This window comes from Lepidochelys olivacea (genome assembly GCF_965140295.1).
Source record: "Lepidochelys olivacea isolate rLepOli2 genome assembly, chromosome: 11".
Lineage (NCBI taxonomy): Eukaryota > Metazoa > Chordata > Testudines > Cheloniidae > Lepidochelys > Lepidochelys olivacea.
In genome coordinates, this window is record NC_140421.1 from 34,616,279 (window position 1) to 34,637,981 (window position 21,703).

General features: G+C 39.1%; 1 protein-coding gene across 1 annotated transcript in view; it reads right to left on the bottom strand.

Annotated features, from left to right (window-relative positions):
• The window catches only part of IFIH1 (interferon induced with helicase C domain 1), a 39,234-nt gene that overhangs the window by 11,652 nt on the left and 5,879 nt on the right, over positions 1-21,703 (bottom strand). The window contains exons 3-10 of the mRNA XM_084643569.1: positions 19,190-19,372; positions 13,101-13,184; positions 8,807-9,027; positions 7,313-7,526; positions 3,714-3,931; positions 2,063-2,179; positions 1,327-1,450; positions 970-1,200 (exon numbers count right to left, since the gene is read on the bottom strand). Coding sequence (XP_084499695.1) covers positions 970-1,200; positions 1,327-1,450; positions 2,063-2,179; positions 3,714-3,931; positions 7,313-7,526; positions 8,807-9,027; positions 13,101-13,184; positions 19,190-19,372 — 1,392 coding nt within the window. The remainder of the gene's footprint in view (positions 1-969; positions 1,201-1,326; positions 1,451-2,062; positions 2,180-3,713; positions 3,932-7,312; positions 7,527-8,806; positions 9,028-13,100; positions 13,185-19,189; positions 19,373-21,703) is intronic.

Genomic DNA, 21,703 nt, shown 5'->3' on the forward strand with positions numbered 1-21,703 from the left:
AATATCCCCCAGATTTCCAGTACACTGTATGTTTAGTAAAAAGCCATTTCTATTGGGAAGCCATTTTTCCTGGCTTTCTATGACGTGTGCATATGTGGTGGTGGAGGCACAGAGGGTTTGTATTTATAGCAACAAAGAACACAACACAACACATACTTCTAAATTCTAGAAGGCAACTAGGATTTGGTCCAAATTTTCAGTTGGTCTGATCCTGTTCCCAGTGAGGTCTATGGTAATTATATTAACAATAATCAGAACTTTCTCCTCTGAATGAAAAGTAAAAATATGGTGTGTGGTTTTTTTGGCACAATGGTTTTAATTCAAAGAGCCATAACAAATCAGAAGCATAGCTTGCCTTATTTATTGCACTAAAAAATGTTAGTCTAGCTGCAACAGGCCGAGACTACCAAACAACTATCCACATGACAGAACCACCCCTACAATTAGCAATCACTGTTGTTCTTGTTGGCAGCCTGAGAAGAAGGGCAGAGGATTTAATGATTATGGATGAAGAACCTCGCATAGCCCATCAAACCACCATCTGACAGCAAAAAGTTTCAGTCATCAACCTAGACTGGATTCACACCAGTGACCTAGACATGAGAGACTGTATGTTTCACAATTATCAATCCCCAGAAACTTCAAGTACCTGACAGACTCTGGTTGATATGCAGTAAATGATCTCCTGAGCTTGTATTAGAAATATGCAAAATCTTGAATATGAGAATATATTTTCGTATAACGGACTATACCATTGGACATGAAAATATCATATGATGCTGACAGGGTGTTTAATATATTTTATACAGTATACTGTGACATACAAACCCTATAGCACTGAATCCCATAAAAGTGTCTATGAACTAATAAGTACCCATGCAAATCACATATTACAATGTCAGCAGTGTATACTAGTCAGCTGCATGGATTTCAGATTTTACTAAGTATCACCGTATAGTGCATGCTCACCGTAAAATAACTTTATCAGAAACTTATCTGTTTCATCTAGTTTTGATGCTACTGGTTCATCAGCATCGTCTTCATTTACTGTTGTTTTCTTGCTTTTCTCCTCCTTATAGAAGTTATTGAGGTGGTTGTATGCATCGATCATTCGGATAGTGTCATTAATTTGCAGGGCATCATTATATTTCTTTAAATGCTCTGCGCAAGCACGTTCTTTACGGTTTTCTTCTTTTGCAGCTAAAAACAGAACATATATATACACATCTGTATCTGTGTCTGTTTGTATGGCTGCACACACAGATGGTTAAAACACCCCTCAAAGTCCAAAATCATGATGCATTTATGTTAAAGTATTTTTAATACCTTTTTTCTCCTCTTTAACTGCCCACTGTTCATAGGGCTGAGTTCCAAATTCAAATGTTGGGTTGAGGTGACAATAATTTTGAATCTCTGTCATGATTTCTGTAATTTTCTCTCTAAAGGGATCCTAAAAGCACATGGATAAAAAGTAATTAAACTTACAATCGTTATTCTGTCAGCAACAAAAACGGACTGACCTTTTCAGTTTAATATTGTCTACAGGAAATTCCTAAAACAAAAATTTGTTTCAGAAAACAATTAAGATTGCTGAAGGTACTTGCTTATCTAAACACTTAAAGCCAAGGAAATGAATAGCTCAGGACATCATAAATATTATACTGTTCACATAATACATTTCTAATGAGTATAAAGTAATGCAAATTTCCTCAAAACACAACTTTAACTATGACCCAAAATTAATAATATTCTTTCTGTTATCTCAAAAATATAGGAGCAACCAAAGCCCTTTTGAAAAGGAAAGAAAAATTTTACATTCAACTTGACATTCATCTACAGAAATACAGTGTGTCATTAATTTCAACATATATAAATTTTGTTTCTTTTTCCAAAGAGTTCATTTATTGTTGGATGAGTAGAAATTCTGTGGATCACTATCAACCTACAGGGCAATAATATTGGCCTAAAAAACCTTGACTCTTAACCTTTATCAATACCTCTTTAAAGATGAATGTACTTTTCTGCTTAGATTTTGCAAAAACAAAAAACAAAAACATCATACCCTTCTTTTGTCATCTGCAATCACAAACTTCTTACGTGGTTCCTTCACCTGATCTTTCAGTTGGGGGACATGTTCTTCAACAGTCATGAGTCTATATGCATCAAGATTAGCACAAATCTGGAAGGAGAAAGATTTTTGTTTTACTTTTCATATATTTTATGAGTTATTCTACATAAACAGTTGGATGAGTATACTGTGCCTTCTTTATTTATATACATGTTTTAACATGGTATCTGATCTAATTTAAGTTCTTCCTTAGAAAGGCAGTGTGCACATCCTATGTATCCTATATAGTTGTGCAAAATGTAAAGATATGTGTGAAAAGCATCTGAGATAAGCTAATCGAACCACACCGTAAATCAAAGATGAGCCTTCCTGTACAGAGGAAACAAACAAAAAGCAAACAAATGTAACTATCAGCTTAGATTGCAAAACGGGCATTTGAGATGAGGGGAAAAAAAGTACATCAAGATTTAGACATGAAAAATCAAGATCAAAAAGACTTTGGATACACGTAGGATAATAAAGTGAAATATAGGAAATTGGGTTTCAGAGTGTAATTATAAAAGACACAGCTGGACCTGGACCTTTTTGGAACATGAAACATGTAGACATTTGCCTGTTAACTGCACAGATAGAGATTTTTTTTTTCACTTTTGAGATTTTCAGTAAGAAAATATTTTCTCTCCATTATATTAATCTCAGTGACGATAAATGGAAACATTTATATCTTCATGAATGTAGAAAACAAAGGGTAAATGACATCAGCAGTAGCAATCTATTTGCAAGAGTCTAGAAATCTGAATTGCAATATTTCTTCAACAAAAATTAAACCAAAAACAAACATCCTATTTATTAAGTTTTCAATACAGATGATGAATATAGTTTTTTCTGGTTTTCTCCAAGATATCAAGTGGATGTATTTTTAAAAAGTACCTCATAATTCTTCCTACTCTAACTGGCTTGAGACAATACAGCTGCTTCTTATAGGATATGCCTATTCAACAGTAATTGGCTCGCCTAGATATTGCACTCAGGCATTGGGCAAAATTCTGCATTTTGTTTCACCAATATAATTCCAATGGAGTCCATTTAAAATAGAGTTACACAGGATTTACAGATGTGTAAATAAGAGCAGAAGTTGGCCATTGTCTCCAGAATCATCTTATGCAAATTCCCCATTCTTCCTACCTAATTAGAAGTTCTAATTGTTAGAAATTTACACCTTTGCTTGCTTATTGTTCTATTCACATAACAATTGCTGCCTGTTTAAGTGTTACTGGATTGTTTCCCACCTTCTTCAACCCACCCAAATGTATGCCTCAGCAGCTCTAAAAAACACATCTAATAAACATGTTCCTACAGGACATGACAGTACTCTCCAATTTTCAGAGCACTGATGGGATCTGTAAGTTTCTAATAATAAAGTGAAGCCAATCCTATCTATTTACCAGATCCTGCAAATCCTTACTCAGGCAAATGATTTCACTAACTTCAAAGGGACAACTTACTTATGAGGTTTACAGAATCAGGCCTACGTACCCACCAAAAATTAGGGGATTCATTTAGAGCAAAATACTGACTTCAGTAGGAATTTTGCTTGAATAAGATAATAGCCTCTTGGTGATTTGCAGCTTTAAGGGCTACTTACTTTCAGAATATGTTCTTCAGCTTTCTGAGGAGTTCTTGCCCCTCCCACGCCAGGTGAAGCAGTTAGTCCCAGGATCTGAGGCTGTGGAATCAGGGGTTTGTTTTCTTTTCTGAATTTATTGTTTTTCATCTTTTCTTTTAAATAACGTCGCATTATATTGTTATAGACGCCTTCCTTCTGGGTGTGATGACATTCATCAATAATAATGAGAGAAAAGTCTGGAAAACACATCCAGTACAAAATGGTTAAGATTTCCTTTGAATGCAGTACTGGAGTAAATCAATCCTCTTACAGCAAAGGATACCATGCCACTAATGAAGAGGGACTTGTCAATCTGTTTGGGATCTAAAATATATCTGCTTTAAAAGAAAGTAAATTTCATACAATATCCCTGGAGGGTTGTGTTTATGTATTTATTGTAAAGTGCTTTGAAATCTGTTTGAAACAGCACTATTAAAGTGCAAAGTATTTTTTTTACATTATATAAACTGCCTTTTGTTGTTGCAAGAATGAACCCCAGAAACACACTTTTTTAACCATGTGTTCAACAAACTGTGCTTTATTATTTATTTATGGGAGCACCTATGATGTGTTAAATGCTTTCCAGACATTCAGGAATGGATGGCCTTGCCCAAGAAGCTCACAGTCTAAGCAGACAGAGGTTTTTTCCCCTTAAAAAAAAAAAAAAAAAAGAGGGGGAGGAGGGAAAGCTATATACAGAAGAAATACACTGGAAAGAATACAGAAATGTTAAGTTACTGTATCGTCACCAGTGTCTTGTAATTGGGGAAACTGAGGATAATTAGATATTGTTTGCTTGTTTTTCAAGACCAGAGGTGGCTGGAAGACCCTGTTCCAGAGACTTTGGAATAAAAAAAGGCAGGGACCAGAAGCCCTGTAATGTAGGGTGGGGCAGGGCTCCTTTCTCTCCAGGAAATCGGGGGGAAGCTCTCTGAAGAAGGGCAGTATATATGCTGCCTTCTCCTTCAGAACAGAGAATGCACCACCATGGAGACGGAAGCCAGACCCGAATGCTGAGCTCCCACTAGGAAGTACATGATCGGCAGCTCCAAGAAAAACAGTCTGGGGCAGGGTAAGAGTTCCACCTGTGGCAGAATAACTGGAGAGGAGTATGAACTTTTGTCTTGCTGTAATGAACTTTATATTTGAGACAATGAAGACCATTTGAACTGCTTTTGGCTATTAACTCAGCCCCAGGAAGGGGTTGGTGGAAGTCCTGAGAAAGGCTGTGGGGAGTTCCACAGGGGACCCAAAAGAGAGGAAACAGAGTGAAGGTGCTGCAGAAGCACCCCCGGCCAAGAAGGGGTGCTCCGTAACTGGCAATGCTGCTACAAAAATGCAGAGCAGAAGCATGAAGTACTCTACCGTTAGAAAAGGGACTGTGTCAAGGATGCTCTGTACTATTTTAAAATCACAGGGTGGCAATCACAGACATAAAACATCTCCCTATTCTATTTGCATATGCAGGCAGTGGAGTGAAATTTAAGACTTCTGTTTAAAAAGGTCATGAGAAAATATGAGGAGCAAGGGAGGAGATGTTGAGAATGAATAACAGCCACTTTACCTTAGGAAAGGAGATTAGCTTGTGCTATATATTCACTGAGGAGATGTGTATGTCCTCACACAGTGCCCAGTAGGTCAAAATGGGCTCGTGGACAGCCCATTCTGCTTTGTCCCTAAGTATTGCAGGACTATTCCTATAGTACCAGCAGGTTCTCAGAGTCTCCTGAATTGGATTCTTATAATACCTATTTTGCCCTTCCACTTGGAACCTGTATATTTTGGAGGACATTACTGTTGTTATTCAGAGGGGCCTAGCCTACCAGAATAGGTGCATTTCTCCTATGGAAATGGGGCACATGATTTGGAGACTACATGTGTTGGATCATATTAAAGAAGTTCTGTATTAAAATCACAAATGAGTTTGATTCCCCATAGTTTAAATTCCAGGGTATTACTAATTAAGAGGTCTCTTGGTTTTTGGTACTGTTTCTCTCCCTCTGTGTGTGAAACTTGCAAGCTGCTAATTGCTTTAGTACATTCTAAGACAGAGTCTGTTCTCAAAGCAATTCACACAGAGAGAGACTCAAAAGCAATACTCCGTAACAACAGAAACAGTACCCAGAGACTCCCCACCCTTTTGTTGTATTAATTGTGATTAAAATAGAGATAGAGGATGTATGTGGATGGATGCTTGGTGTGGATAATAACTGAATGATCAGGGAGGTGCCAGCCTAAGAATCCAGTGTCCATCGGCTGAAGGCGTCGTCAAGTGGAAATAACCAGAGGACCCCCCCTGGAGGGCAGACTGGAATCCACCCAACAGCCTCAAGAATGGGAGAACCAAAGAACAAGATAACATCTAGCAGCACGGAGCCATCAGGAATGTGCTATCTGCTGATTGATTCAGCAACAGCATGATGAAGCAATTCCCATAGACTGGCATAGGAAGAAATTCCTATAAAAATGGACTCTAGAAAGTGAGAACTTTGGGGTCTGATTCTGCAAACCAACTTCCAGGAGCATCAGATGAGCATCTGACAAGGCCCTGCTCCCTCCTCATGTCCAGGCCACCTGGCCAGTGGCTTGGCATGAGCAACTGTAAGGCTGGTAACTATGATAACAACCTTGCAGAACCTCTGTGTGTGTGTGTGTGTGTGTGTGTGTGTGTGTGTGTGTGAATAAATATGAGATTGAATGGAATGTTATAGCTATAACTAACTGCTTACTATGATTCTTTCTGTATTCACAATAAATGTGGTATTTTGCCTTTTTCCCTTTAATAAGATCCTGCTGATTTTTATTTTATTGGTATAACACATGTGGCAGGATCCACAGCTTGGGTGAAATCGTGGCCCCACTAAAGTCAATAGAGTCAGGCCCTTGCTGTAGCTCCACGGCTGGTCTATTGCTGGGAAATAGGAGAATTCCTTCCCATTCCCCACACAGATCCATTATTAATTTGGGCAAGTAGCTTAACTTCTGTGGACCTTTGTTTCTCCAACAATGGGATATTGTTATAGTTGCCCACCTCACAGAGTTGTGATGTGGAGCAATCCCATTTCTGTGTGTGTGTGTGTGTAAAGGAATATAACAGATAAGGACTCAAGTACAATTTGGCTTTGAAAAGTGACTATGTAAAAACGATATCTTAACACTCAAAACAAAGTGGTTCCTATTCTGTATTTAGTCATATCTACTTAACTAAAATAAAGTTCTTACTGTTTTTTGCCCATCATTGCTAATGGATCAATACAGCTAAAATTTCGTCAGCTGGATTCTATTCCCTTTTGTATCATCCACAGAATTGTTATTCCAGTCAGTTCACTTTGGCAAACACATTGAAGGGAATGGAGATGCAAAGGTATCACTCTGTCTAATTTGGCTGCCAAAATTTTTATTCCTGGTGATGGTGCACAAGAGGACAAGAATCCATCTTGACTCTCACAGCCCAGGTTGAGTTTGCCAGGTTAGTAATTAGAAAAACAGCAGTGAGAAACATGCCTTTTTCACACTGACACTCTGGAAAGGAACCACATGTTAAATCCCCAAAAGAAAACCTAGAGTGAAAAACTTGCCTGATAACTGGACACCTTCCTCATCATCTTCTGTGGTTGCATTCAGCAGTGAATTCTCAAGGATCTGGGCAGTACTGATAATGACATCATTTTTTCTTACAACTTCAGGAAATGAGATTTTCAGCTGAGAATCACCACTTAATCCAGTAACCTGATACCAGCGCTTCAGGAATGGGTTGAACTCTTTTCTGAAATGCTGCTCCACTAATGGTACCTGAATAAAAGTTTCCAGAGAAGAATTTGAACTACACAGGACACGCAGAATTAATTCTATTAAATGCATATCATACATCAAATGATTGTTAGCTAAAAAACTTCTATTCTGTGTAAACCAGTATTTATTCTGTAACAGTATCCCCTGGCCTTTTATATGAGCTTGTCACACCGGATACACCCATACTTTTACTACATATTTTGGGGTAAATTTCTTCTCTAAGCACACAAAATACCCATTGGCATTAACAGAATACAGAGTACACGCACAGTGAGGAGAATATACCCCAATCTAGACAGAATTATTAATGCCTATAATACTACAGACCTTGGGTATTTTGTGCTACAGAGACAGTGGAAAATGCCCAATGGCAAAGTACTGTACTAAGGACTGTACTATATTTTTATGAGAGTGGGTTTACCAGATTTTTACATCAGGAATGAAAAATCTTCCAAAGGTTTCATTAATTAGTTATTTAGGGGCATGTTTCCCACCCCCCTTTTATGCCCCTAATAATGTGGTAAAAAAAAAAATCTATCCACCAAAAATTTTAATACAGATATTTTATTAAACTCTAGAAAAATATTTTAACAAATAGATCTTAAAGACACACTGACAATTTAAATATTTTTTAAGTTAAGGGTATATAGGCTGTACTTTTTTGTTTATTTACACAATTCTAATGGGAACAGAAATATTTGTATAGTATTTTAAAATGTCAGTGAGAACAGTTTGAATTTACACATTCCATTGCAGTGCTGTAAACGTAAACTTGTTCTTCCTCAACAGAACCACTTAGCAAAACTGGCTAAAAATTGCTACAAAGAAAAGCAAAATCCAGGAGATGGCCTTCATTATCAAACTCAGGTATAAAATATCATAATGATGAAACAGACATTTTTTAAATAATATTTTCAATTTTAATCATCTAAACTGTTCTTAGTAACACAGATAACGGTAATTTTTTTTCTCTATATAATTGATAGGGCAGATTAGCTTCTCAGTTGTACTGATGTAAATGGGAATCCTTTGGATTTACACCAGCGTAATGGAGATCAGAATCTGGATCAGTGTCCTCTTAAACATAGCTCGATTCAAAGAGTTTATTGGCATTATGATTTGTGCTCAATTTAAAAGATCGATATTAACATGGTATACTTGGCCCTGCCTCAGCTCAGGGACTGGACTAGATGATTTCTCAAGGTCCCTTCCAGCCACACATTTCTATAATAATGCAAAAAGCTTTAATCTGCTATTCCTGTTATAATGGTACAGGATACCTTATTCACAAGTACTATAACTTTTCCAGGCTCTGATGCTCTTTTCTTCTTATCCAAATGATCTTTGGTAATGTAAACAGCCACTCTGGTTTTACCACTGCCTGTAGGGAGACATATTATAACATTCTCCCCATTCAGTGCTGGTTTTGCAACCTCCATCTGGTAATCTCTGAGAATCAGCTCTGGTTCAGGGGAAGCTCCTTTGTCCGTATCGTCCTCATCTAAGAGGATGGAAAAATACAACGGATGAATAGAGGAAATCACCAGCAAATTCTACAAATAACGTGAAAAGTTTAAATATAATGCAAATTTAAATATGACATATGTTTTCCGAGTAAAATAAAGACCTCTCCACGTAACTGCTTTTGTCTTGTGCAAATCTGAACAATTTCTCTTATACTAACAGAAAAGTTTGGCGTAGATAACTGGACATGTCCAAAAGTTTTACTTTAATTCATCTAAGGAACTCCTGGGTTGAAAAGCAGCCCAGTCAGAAGCTTGTTCAGAATAAACATAATCAGGAAATAGGCAAAGCTAGTTATATGTTAATTTATTACTTAACACCTATAGAGCCAGATCGTCCAACACAAGTAGGGGCAGTGGAAGTAAGTCCTCGAATGCTGTGAGTTAGTATAGTTCTACTTGATGGATGTTAAAGGAAACAATCTCTGCATACCACAGGGCTCTGTGAGGACTCTGTCTGTCTAAGCATGAAGCAAAGCTTTTCGGTGCATGATCCACAAATTGAGAATCCACCACCAAAACCACTGTATGAGAAGGGAGTATAGTAACTGGAGACGCTAAGGCAGCTCGGGGGCGGTAGAAGCCTTTGTACAGCTCTACTGCTGTTCTGTATTCAGTCAGCCGCCATAGAATCCCCCCCTCACAAATCCCATTTATTTGGGCTTTGTGCAGGACCAAGGATTTGGTCCATAATAAGTAGGCAAGATTCTGGAAATCTACGTCTCCTGAAATACTGCTAACCTTTCATTGATATGTATAATCCCACATGAATTACATTACCGCCACGGCTTCACTGCTGTCACCCAGGCTAGCTAGATTAAAGCTAGCACAGGTATGCCTACCCATGCTACAATCCCATCTTCACTTGCCTCCCAAGGGTATGTCTACAGTGCTATCTGAGGTGTGACTGCCGCACAGGCAGGCCTATCCATGCTAGCATGGCTGAAAAGAGTGGCATAGATGCAGCAGCGAGGGGTAGCAACATGAGTATAGTGCAACCACACCTGAGTTTGCAGTGTAGACATAATCTGAGTGACATTATGGGCTCAGTGCTAATCTCACAGCACAAAGACAGCAGGAACAGGATCAAGCTTTGAGTTGATCTGTATTAATTTACTGCATTTTAAAAGGCAGAACTTATTTCTACACTATTGTATATACATTTAAGATTTATTTTATTTTCAACCATACTTTTATAGAACTCTCTGTATATGTTCTCAAAGTGCTTACATTCCACAGCAAAGATAAAGACACTATTTCACTAGACAAAAACAAACCCCACACCCTGCTCTCATTGTCTGATGAGATCACTACACAAAGAATTGCAGGGCTTTTAACATCACTGTTACTTATTTTGTGTCTAATGTGTCCCATTTTTGTATCTGATTCCATTAAATAAAACTAAACTAACAGAATTTAATGAACCTTGAGAAAAGACTGCTGATGGAAACATTCAGGTTCCATTTCTAAGTGTTTTTCGCTTGTTTTATCTTTTAATCTGAGTGCAGTACTATCTGAGCAAAGGAAAATTCACACTAGAGAGTGCTTGGCTGTAGTCATCTAACTACTACTGCTCCGTTTTGAGGAAGTGCATTTGTTTGCTTTCTGCTTGGCTAAACCCAATAATCATATTGAAACTAGCACCATATCACCTGTCTGTTTGGTTAACTTTCAATGTCTTGAAATCCTCAAACTAATCTAACCGCTTTAGAAAAATGTTTCTCTTTCTTCTGTATCTTTTTTCCTCCCTTTTGATAAACATATAGATTTAAAAAAATTTTAAAGAACATCCTTTATGCTATGTCCTTTTCTCCCAGTTAGCGGTTTCCCTGAAAGGCTCATATGAATTGCTGTGTTGGGTCTACTCACATGATCAGTATTCCGTGCTTTGCATCCTTTTCCTAACCTCCATTTCTTAATTTTATTTTTTTTTAAGAAAAATGATCTTTGAATATCAAACTGCCATCAAATGTAAGTGAAGGACACAAACTTCACTACAGTAAACACTATTAGTAAACCACTGATGACAGTATTACAGAGCCGTTGACACTCATTTAAAATACCAAACTCTGTCATTAGCAGGAGGTCTCTCTCTCCTTAGCTCTAATATTGGCCTCACAAAATTTGCTAGATGAGAATAAACTATGGTTTGTTTGTTTTTAAAGAACTGTGTTAGCAAGCATATTTTAATGAACATCTTTTAAAAACCCTACTGTAGACAGAGCAAGCTGAATTTTAACAAGTGTTAACTGGTCCTGGTGAACCCCAGGGGTCACCTTCAACAAGTTAACACATTAATAAAAAAATTTAAAACCCCACCTTTTATCCCATACCTTGAGTGATTAATGTTTGTACATTTTGAACATATATATCACAATGGCCTGACCCAATGCCCACTGAGGTCAATGGGAATCTTTTCCTAGACTTCAGCTGGTGTTGGATCAAGCGCAATTATGAAGGTTTCATATTATTAATATTGGTTTCATGAATCCCTTATGTTGGTTTTATTAAACAGATTGTGTCAGCTGGTTATATTTGGAGACCCAGATTGTTCCCAGCCCCCACACAAAGGGGAGAGAGAGGCAAATTTTAATAGCACTAGATCCCTAAAGACAAAAAGGTTCCCTTTGAAGGCAACAGAGCTCTGCATAGGCAGATCCATTTGCAAGATCTAGGATGTGATTTGCAAAAGTGGCTAAGGATCTGATTCACAAAGATACTTAGGCACTGCTCTGCTCATGTTGCACTGCTTAACCCCGAGGCACCCTGAATTCTCAGCCCTGAGTTAGGTGCCTAGGCTATGTATTGTATAGAGAGAGTGAGGTACCTAAGGAGGCGATCCTCAGAAACCAGCAAGCTGAGCAGAGAGCCATCTAAACTAGCTGGGAATGAAATGCACAGGAAAGGGGCAGGGCTTAGGGCCCAGAGCCTCAAAGTTATTTAGGTGCCTAATTCCTATTGATCTTGGCCTTAAGTCCATTACTGATGGGCCAGAGGCTAGTGCCACCCTCAAAACAGAGATCTTTCTCACAAAAAAATCCGGGGGGAGGGGCAACAAAAGAAGAGAGCGCGCATATGCACAAGAATAGCCAAGTGAGTGGGGCACTGGGATGTAGTAGACCCAAGTTCAAATCCCTGCTCTATCTGATCTGGAGCAGAGACTTGAACCTGTCTCCCTCACCTCTCAGGTGAGTGCCTTAACCAGTGGGCTATAAAATCAGTCTCTCTCTGGCCAAATCAATATTTAGTGATTTATACTAAATGGAACAGTCCCAATAGGAGAGATTGAGAGAGCCACCCCCCAGAATACTTAACAGTCTGGTGGTTAGGGCACTCAGCTGGAATGGGGGAGATGTTGGTTCAAATCTCTGCCCAAGGCATTCCCCCTCTTAGTTTGGAAATCTTGCTTTGGGCCCTTTGGGGCTAGGGCTCTGAGGAGCTGGCTAGCTGTGGGGTAGTATCAGCAATTAGTCAGCTTTGCAAACATTGACTAGTGGAAACTTAGGTGCCATGGGGACACAGGTGGCAGCTGAGCAGTGGTTTTGTGAATGTCAGTGGTGCCTAAATACCTTTCTGTAGCTGGCTCTAAGTGATTTAGGAACACAAGTCTCTCTAATTTTCAGTGGAACTTGTTCTCCTAAGTCACACAGCTGCTCCTGAAAAATTTTGTCCCTAGCCATTAGATCCCTCAAAACATAACCTGTCAAAGTGCTGCTAAAACTTGTTCCCTCTCACTGTCTTACTCAGGGGCTGAGCACAAACTGGCTCTCTTTTCTGGGATGTGCTTTACTTTGAGGGAAGTTGAAGAAAAGGCAAGTGATGAATTACTTTATGGCACAACATCGCATATCATTACACATTATATTATGGAAGAGCCCACAGGCCCCAGTCAGGATCCCACTGTGTTATGTGAAAATAGAGTCCTTGCCCCAAAGAGCTTACAGACGAGGCTGGAGCTCACAATGGAACTGTTGTTCTTGGTACAGAACACCCCAGGTGCTTGCTCCCATACACCTTATTTCAGGCTTGCTAGAATATAAATAAATTGTACCTGTATCACCACTTGTGTTGCTACTATGGCCCATACTTTCATTTAAGCAACTGACACTTGCATCGAGCAAACTGACATCAGACTCTGTAAAAGATAACATTAAAAATAAATCTAAACGTTTTATGACATAAGAATATTTCCCTGCATGCTTGTAGTTAACACTATATTTCAACAAAGGCATGCCAAAAAAGCAGAGTAGCTGAGGGGAGCTCAAAGTTATGTCAGCTGCAGCAACAGGCTGGGGTGGCTGACAATCTCGGGTAGAACCAAGCATTCAGCCCTGCCCCAGCACACGCTCTTCCTGCCCCCTATGCCAAGGTTGTGGTGTGCCGGGGGGAGCGGTACAGATGGTATAGGATCAGCTATGCCATAGGAGGATTCCCTACTGTCAGGGGAATGCTTGCCTACCCCATAGGGCAATTTTCCAGCTTTTAGAGTTCAAAGTGGCCAGACCCAGGCTCAGCATTTAGCTTTGTGTGAACTGGAGGAGGAACTGCACTGGTAACCTATGGAGATGCCCATTTCCCAGTAAATCTAAAGACTTTGTGGTTTGCAAACTGTAGAAGTAAAAATGATTCCTTGGGAGACCTATTATGACACTTTAGGCTACAGACGTAACCAGACAATAACAGAATACAGGAAGTTGAAGTTAAACATGAACGTGGTAGGACCTCAAAGTTCTTTAAAGTGTACAGAAAGTTCACCAGCGCTTTCTGGTCTAATTTATTACGTTCAAAACGGACAGTCATAAAAATCATTTACACATGTACCCTGCACTCCCAAAGCCTCCACAACGTATCTTGTCAGATTTCTTAATGTTTTTTCTTGTGGGTTATCTTGTTGAAATATATAAATATAAAAACAGCAAGGACTAACAAGTTACAGAAGTTTACTGTGACAAATCTAACTTCCAATAAGACTTGCCTGGTAAGCCTCTTATTAACAAAATCAGTACCTGGATTTGCTTTTCCTTGCTTTTTCTTCCTTTTTCCTTTTCCAGTTCAGTTCCTACCTCTCTCCCTTTAATTGACTTCTACAGGTATAACTGATTGGAACTTAGTAAAATAATTAAAAAAACCTATTATTTGTATTACAGTACCATCCAGAGGCCCTAATCTAGTCTAGTGCCACATGCTTGCAGTTATTTAAGGAAATATGAAGACACGGCTCCTCTCCTACAGAGCTTAAGCCAAATGTGACAATATTCATTTTATTAATATTAAAGCTAAAATATCAGTCTAAAAACTAAGTGAAAATCTTATACTTACACAGTATTGTTCCACAGGGTCCGAAAGCACTGTATTGACTACACTTATATCTGGCTATGCCACTTTGGTTACCACTGATGTGAAACACAGCTAAAGCACAGCACACAACACCACCGACTTACAGTTGTTAATAGTTCATCTCATTTTCCATGACTCCTGAAAATAATTTCGTTGCTACTCTAATAGAGGCATGTGCTAAAGTGTTTGCAGGATCAGGGCCTTAGCAATTAAATACACTTTGTGGCTGTAATCACACTACAACTTGTTAAGGCAAGTGTATTTTCTCCAAAATAATTTTAAAGAGACTCCTTCAACATGAAATCTAAGTTTCTGAAACTGTGTTTAACTCAATTTGATACTACACGTGCCCCTGAATCCCCCAGCTTTTTTTTTTTTTTTTTTAAATTTTAAACAATCATATTTCAGACCTACCTGTTTCTGCATGGAAGAGTAGGGACACTGACTAACTATAGCTATAAAAGGAAAAAAAGTGAACACACCTATACACCAAGTGCTGCCAAATGAATAAAGTATGAAAACTGAAAAAAGGAAAAAATATGTTCCCTTCTACTCTTTTTCAGCCAATGTAATCTTAGGTATTATTTGTATCTATAGCAGATTTAAAAACAAGCAAAAAAATAAATAATAAATAATAATAATAAAAAAAAAACAGCCAGAAGGATGACTTTTACATTGGTGCCTTTTAAGTAGCAAGCTAAAAAAAGTCTTTTCATATAGTTTAAAGGCAAAGAGACAACATTTAATCTACTAAACAATTTCCAAATAAAACTAGAAAGTGCTAATTATGTTATACGTGCTAGAAGACTTGAACACTGCAATGAATATCTCTGGTATGACAGACTTATCTCAATGTTTAACATGCCCTCTACTGGAGGACAACGATATGGCAGAATTAAATTATAAACTTGACAGTATGGTCAGATTTTCAAAAAGGCTCAACTATTTTGGTGTCTAAATGGATTAAGAACTTTTCTGAAACATCTAGCCCACATGACCTGATTCCCCATTGCCTTGCAGCTTATTTATGCCATTTCCATCTGTGCAAAGTGAGTGCAAAGCAAGTGTAGAAAACTACCAAGTTCGGAGGGTAGTGTGTGCATCCACTTTGCACATGTTTAAATGACTACACAAGATGCAAGGCAGTAGAACACCTGGTCAATACTACCTGTTAGTAGGTTTTCAATTATTAATCCATTATTACTCATATACATGGGTCCTGCTAATCCACATAACAAAATGGTCATTAATAATAAAAGCTTCTGTTTAAAAAAAAAAAAGAGAGAGAGAGAGAGAGAGAGATCTAGCATTTCCTGGATAAAGATAAGCTACACTTGCTTCTGAAAATGGTACTTTAAAAATATACAATACAAGCATCCTGGTGAGAAACGTGTTGGGGGAGAAGTAATCTGCTTCATGGTCAGCATGTCCCAGGCCAGTGACTACATGACAGCTTGGTCTTGCTCTCTTTTAAGCAAGTTTTAGTGCCTCTCAAAGGTGGTTGATTACCAGAAATTAACCCCTCTTATTTGTCAACAGAACAAGTAAAATAGAGGCAACTGCAGGGCAAGCTTTAACTTTGTCCTGGAGAGCCACCGTCAATATCTACTCTTGATTTGTCCTCTCTATTGAGACCACCACCACGAGCACAAGCACTGATGGCAGCTTTGTGATGTGAACACCTGTTACTGGGGCCTGGAGTGAGTCTACCAACCACTCCATGAAGGCCCTCAAAATGGCTACTATAATCTGGTCTTACTTCTAATTAGTGGCTGGACAAGAAATGCTCTACATTCTCAATGAAGAGATCAGCTGCTCCACTATGGGTATAGGTTTTCTGGCACAACCCTAAGGGCAGCACCAAAATGTGGCTCTAAAAAAATGTAAATATATTCTCTGTGCTAACATTTAAATCGCAAGCTACAGTATTCATTACAAAACCCTCCCTCAGGAGAATCCATTAGAAGAGAAATGAAAAAGAACTCATTTTCCAAAATGAAAGAGGGTTTTTCAGGTGAAAGAAGAGTAACATTCTCCATTTTAAAATTTTGGTGATTTTCATAAATTACATTAAAAAAAGGTCAACCTTCCCCAAATGATCAAAACAAAGAGGCTGATATTTTGACCATTTTCATCAGCCTTGTTATCCTTCCCTCAGAGTGCTCATTGTTCCCTACTGTTCACTGCACCTTACATAGCCTTTTACACCCACTTTGCACAGACAGAAATGATTGCATATGTAGTGCAAGGCAGTCGAGAATAAGGTCCCTTGTGCTTTTGATAAAATGGAAAAGAGCACCCGCTTGTGCTGCATTATACTGGGAAACAGACCTAAAATGTGGAACACATGGACAAATGTAAAGGAGAAAGTATTGGAATCAAAATATAAACAATCTTGTAAACCTAATTAGCTGGACTGCAATATTAAAACAATGTGAGGTGTGTCTAACATAAGGGAATCAGAGAATCATTTGTAAGACATATTTGAAATCTTCCTTTTAAAATGAATGCAGTGGAATCAATTTATAGTGAACTCAAATGTAAGGTTCAATTTTCAAAAGAGCTCAACACTCAATGGCCATATGTCACAATGGGAGCAGCTGGGTGCAAAGCACTTCTGAAAATTTGGCCCATATTGCAAAACTTAGATCTATAGGCTCTAATCTGTGTGTGGAGGTGGAAGGCAGGGTGGAAAACAGGTTATAGCAGCTACTTCTCTATTCTCCATCCCTATGGAAGTGTCTTATAGAACTTATCTTTCTATAGCATAATTAATGTCAATCGACATAACGGTATGGAAAACAGATCTTGTCAAACAAAACTGAAATTGATTTTAAGGAGACTGGGTGAGAGCTGCTACAATGCAAAGCCCTACCTAAGGTTACTGGGTCCTGACTGGTGTTGCACTTACCAGGCGTGAGTCACTAGGACTTCTGGGGGCACACCCCATGTTCTCTGTGCTGCACTAACCTGAGCTGCTCTATGTTTCTTTCCCAATTAATTATGGGAGAATTTGTCTGTCTTTCCGGGAACATGGGAGGGAACCATGTGCGACACTGGAAAACTATCACCACTCAAGTGACTCACCCTGTGTCCTCACTGCAAAGTGGATGGTTTACCAGCCTGAGTGAAAGCAAAAGCCAGGCTCTAACCCACACCCTCATCTGGGTCAGATAGCCCAGATTAAAATCACCACTAAAGTGAGCAGTTGTTGTGTGTGGATGGAAGGCAGGTTAGGGGCAACACCAGAAAAGAGCCCAGGCTAACTCTGCATGGAAATATAACCACACTCAGGGTATGTCGCTGTGTCCAGGCCCTGTTCTCGAAAGACCCTTTCTAAGAGTGAAAGGGAGTTCAATCTGTTCAGTTCAATACTTGGCATCTCTGCTAAGACTGCCTACAAATGTTTTTTATGCAAGTACACAACCTACCAGTTACTTTAAAACACACACTGTGTGATATATTGTTTATATTATGTTGGACAAAAAAGGAGCTGTCTTGTTACCCTTGGCGAAGGGTTACAGTTTTCAGAGCCAAATCCTCCTTTGCCTTACTCATATGAGCAGATCCATTAAAATCCCTGATTGGATCAGCACACATGGAGCAAGGCAGGCAGGATTTATCTTGACCATTATCATTACTATCAACTTGGGCTCTATCTGAACCTGTAACAGATGTGAAAGTCTTCCTAGCTCACAAGCATACGTTTGAATCATTGGATCCCATATGGGCCTGTATTGCTGCTATTTATGGTTCAAAACACATTTTTCAAAAGTGAATTCACTGGGAATATAAGTAATTAAAAACATTTCTGATTCTGTGTTTGTACACGATCTAGTAAGTTAAGTTTGAAGATGTTGTTTTTGGTGTAAAGAAAACATTTGCCCTTAAAAAGTTGTTAGACAATTACTGGCAAAAGCACTTTTATGCCAGTATAATTGTGTCTCCACTAGGGCTTTTGCCAGTATAAGGTGCCTCTACACCAGGATGGTTTGCCAGTATAGTTATAGTAGTATAACTATACAACCAAACCTTTTCTAATGTAGACCTGGGCTGATTTAACCTGAAATCTGTGATAATTGTTGAACCTATATGAGAATTATACATTTAGTCAAACAACATCTTAATGCTGGTTTTCAAATAGTTTTAAAATATTTTATTACAAACAGGAAGAAGACAAATACTGATGCTCTTTTTATCAAAAGTGAGCAAATCATGAAGGCCATGCTAAAGTAGCAAATCCTATATGTTCACTATAAACCTGTACTGGTTCCATGGGAGTGACTCCTGCTCCATGGGAACAGCAGGTAGGAGTGCTTTGGCACAGGTCCCCCTGAGCCATTCTGTCTTGTGCCGCAAGACAGCTCCTGGACCCCCTACTGCTGCCTTAGGGGAGATTTTTCTCTAGTTGTGTTTAATCAGTTCAAGTGTGGCAGTTTTAGTCATGCCTCAGCCCACTGCATCTCTCATTGAATTCAAGTGACAATTTTACCTAAGGACAGAACAAGGCCTGCAGAATTTGGCCCAAAGTGGATAAGCAGTTGTTTATATTACTGTAAATATGTGGTGGGAAGTGGGGTGGGAATTTACCATTTCCCCCAGACCGTACTTTCTCCTTTTCACTTATGCCCTTAGCATTGCTCATAGCATACATTCAGTAAACTGAAATTTCTAGCCTGCAGGGAGCTCACTGGAAACAAATCTATATCTGATTTTACAGATCTTGGTTTCAGCTACTCCTAATTCCTGAAGTTTTGTCATGTTATGTGACATGCTAAAAAAAAGTACCCATTATTAGATTACCTAAAAGTTCAGAAGTGTCTTCAAAAGATGTTCCTAATATAATGCTCTCTCTGGCCAGACTATCATTCATTTCATCTCTCCGCTTCAGCTCCTCCCCTACTTCAGAGGCCAATAGCTCTTCAGCTTCCATGTCCACATCTGTAGTAGCTGGTTGCTTGATCCCATTTTCTTTATTTTCGGTTTCTACAAAAGTAATAAAATTTGATCTACATCACAAAACAAGCTGTTTTCACTGAAACGTGCAGCCCACTCTCCAAACGCAGGCAACTAAACAAAGTCTAATCTCATATTTGCACATCTGAGTCAGCACACAAAGGCGTAAATGTCCTAAGTGTTGACCTGAGGGTCCAAATACAGGATTTAGATGATCTCTTCAGACACTAACACTGGAAAATTGGACTCACTGTGTTTATAATACTTACTGCCACCATTTCTAGGGGAAAAAAAATGTTTGATCTATTAAGGTCTGAAAATAAAATAACAGGCCAGATTCTGCTTCCCATTGTACTTGTAAATCCTTGCTGAGGTCAATGGGGTTGCATGGACATAAAGACCAGCAGAATTCATCCTGTGTTAAAATGTGGGTCCATAATTCCAGAAAACAGAATAGAGGGTTTGGCCTAACAATGTTCTGTCATTGTTCTATATTCTTTTCAACGCAAAGACCATCCCTCTTTTAGACTCAATCCTTGCAGTACTTTTAGTTTTCAGCATGGGTACACGGATGCATAAGAGTTGGAATATTCATCAGTAATAACAAAGCAGTTTGATAAATTACATACGAGTGCTCCACACAAACACTGGAGATCACTGCACTCCAGGGTTTTCCATATTTGTTCATTTATTTAAGTTTTTGTTTTTAAAAAGTGGCCTTGTTTTGCAGGATTATTGAATTACTAAATTTCTCTTATTTTGAGGTTTTTTTTCACACCTTGTCCTTTTCTGCATACAACTTCAAGAAGCCATTTTCCATTAACAAGTCATTTGGGATCAGAGAGACAAAATTTTGCCACCTCTCTTTTTCTTACAATGTTCTTGACTACACACCAACGACAGAGGGCCTTTTAGAATGCTGGCTGTCCTTACAATTGTGGAGACATATACAAAAAGGTGGGCAGGTCAACCCCCTCAGGGGGCCCATCATCCACTCTCACCATATCCTACATGCATACAGCATTCCTGACATGAGAAAATATTAATTTTTTGGTGATAACAGCGTGATGGACTTGCTGCATGCTATATTATGTAATGTCTTGTTGAGGACTGCATTAGCCCAGGTTACCAAGCTAAAGCGCTAAGACTCAGGACAGGTCTGCACTATAAACTTGCAACTGTGCAGCTGTAGTGATTCTGGTGAAGACGCTCTAAGCCGATGGGAGAGAGCTCTCCCATCGGCTTAGTAACTCCACCTCTGTGAGAGGCAGTAGCAATGTTGGCGGAAGAAGCTCTCCTGCTGACATAGTGCTGTCTACATGGTGGGTTAAAGTCAGTATAACAGCGTCGCTCGGGGTGTGGATTTTTCACACCATTGAGCGATGTAGTTATACCAAAGTGTGTAGTGTAGACCTGGCCTCAACAGTGCACTGAATAACAGTCTTATTCAACTTTTTACCCTGCACAGTATCTGCACAGAGCAACATTAAAGCTGAAGGTTCAGAAATCTGGAGTTTGTACACAAATAACTTAATACTCTAATTTACATATTTGAGGATATGCATTACATTGTTTACATAAATAAGAGCAAGTGTCCTGATTACTAGAAGTTAAGTCTGACAAAGCTGCTGCATGGAATGAACTTTAGGAACACAGGAACAAATATGCTGCTAGCTGGCTCTGGCATCTCCCTGGGTTGACTCCTTGATGCTCTGACCTGGTTGCAACCTGTCCTGCACTGGGTGGAGAACTGTGGCTGAGTTGCTAGTCCCTGATACTAGCTGCTGCTTGCCCTGGGCTGAGAGAGGGATCTGGCTGCTTCCTGCTCTTAGCAGGGAGATGCCCCATTAGAGGCCTGGAAGATTCTAATCATAGCCTTACCTGGTGAAGCTGTGTGCTAACTATAGTCAACCCCCCTGAGTCAGTGTCTCCTCAGCTCTTCAAACTGGGAAGTTGAAGCTGCCATGGGGGGACAGTTCAGAAAACTGATGAAAAAACAGGACCTTCCTGGCCAAGCAGGAGACTTAACAAGTCTGGTACTAAACTGCTAAAAGCCCTAAAAACTTCTAAAATGTCCCTGCATGTGCTGGGTACAATTTAAATCCTGGAACAGACATCTGAGCTGCTGCTTCTTTTTTAGCTGTTGCAGAATCCTGGTCAGCAATCTGGAAAGGACGATCCTAAAACACGAGTCATTCTGTGGTAGTATGAATAGTTAACAGCAGCTGAAACACTAAAGCCCTCTTAATTTTGTCATTTCCATGAATGAACTAATTATTTGTTTACTCTATTGTATTTAACATCTGAGAGCTGTGATTGACTTACCCATATAGGAGATGTTCAAGAGTACATGCATTTGTA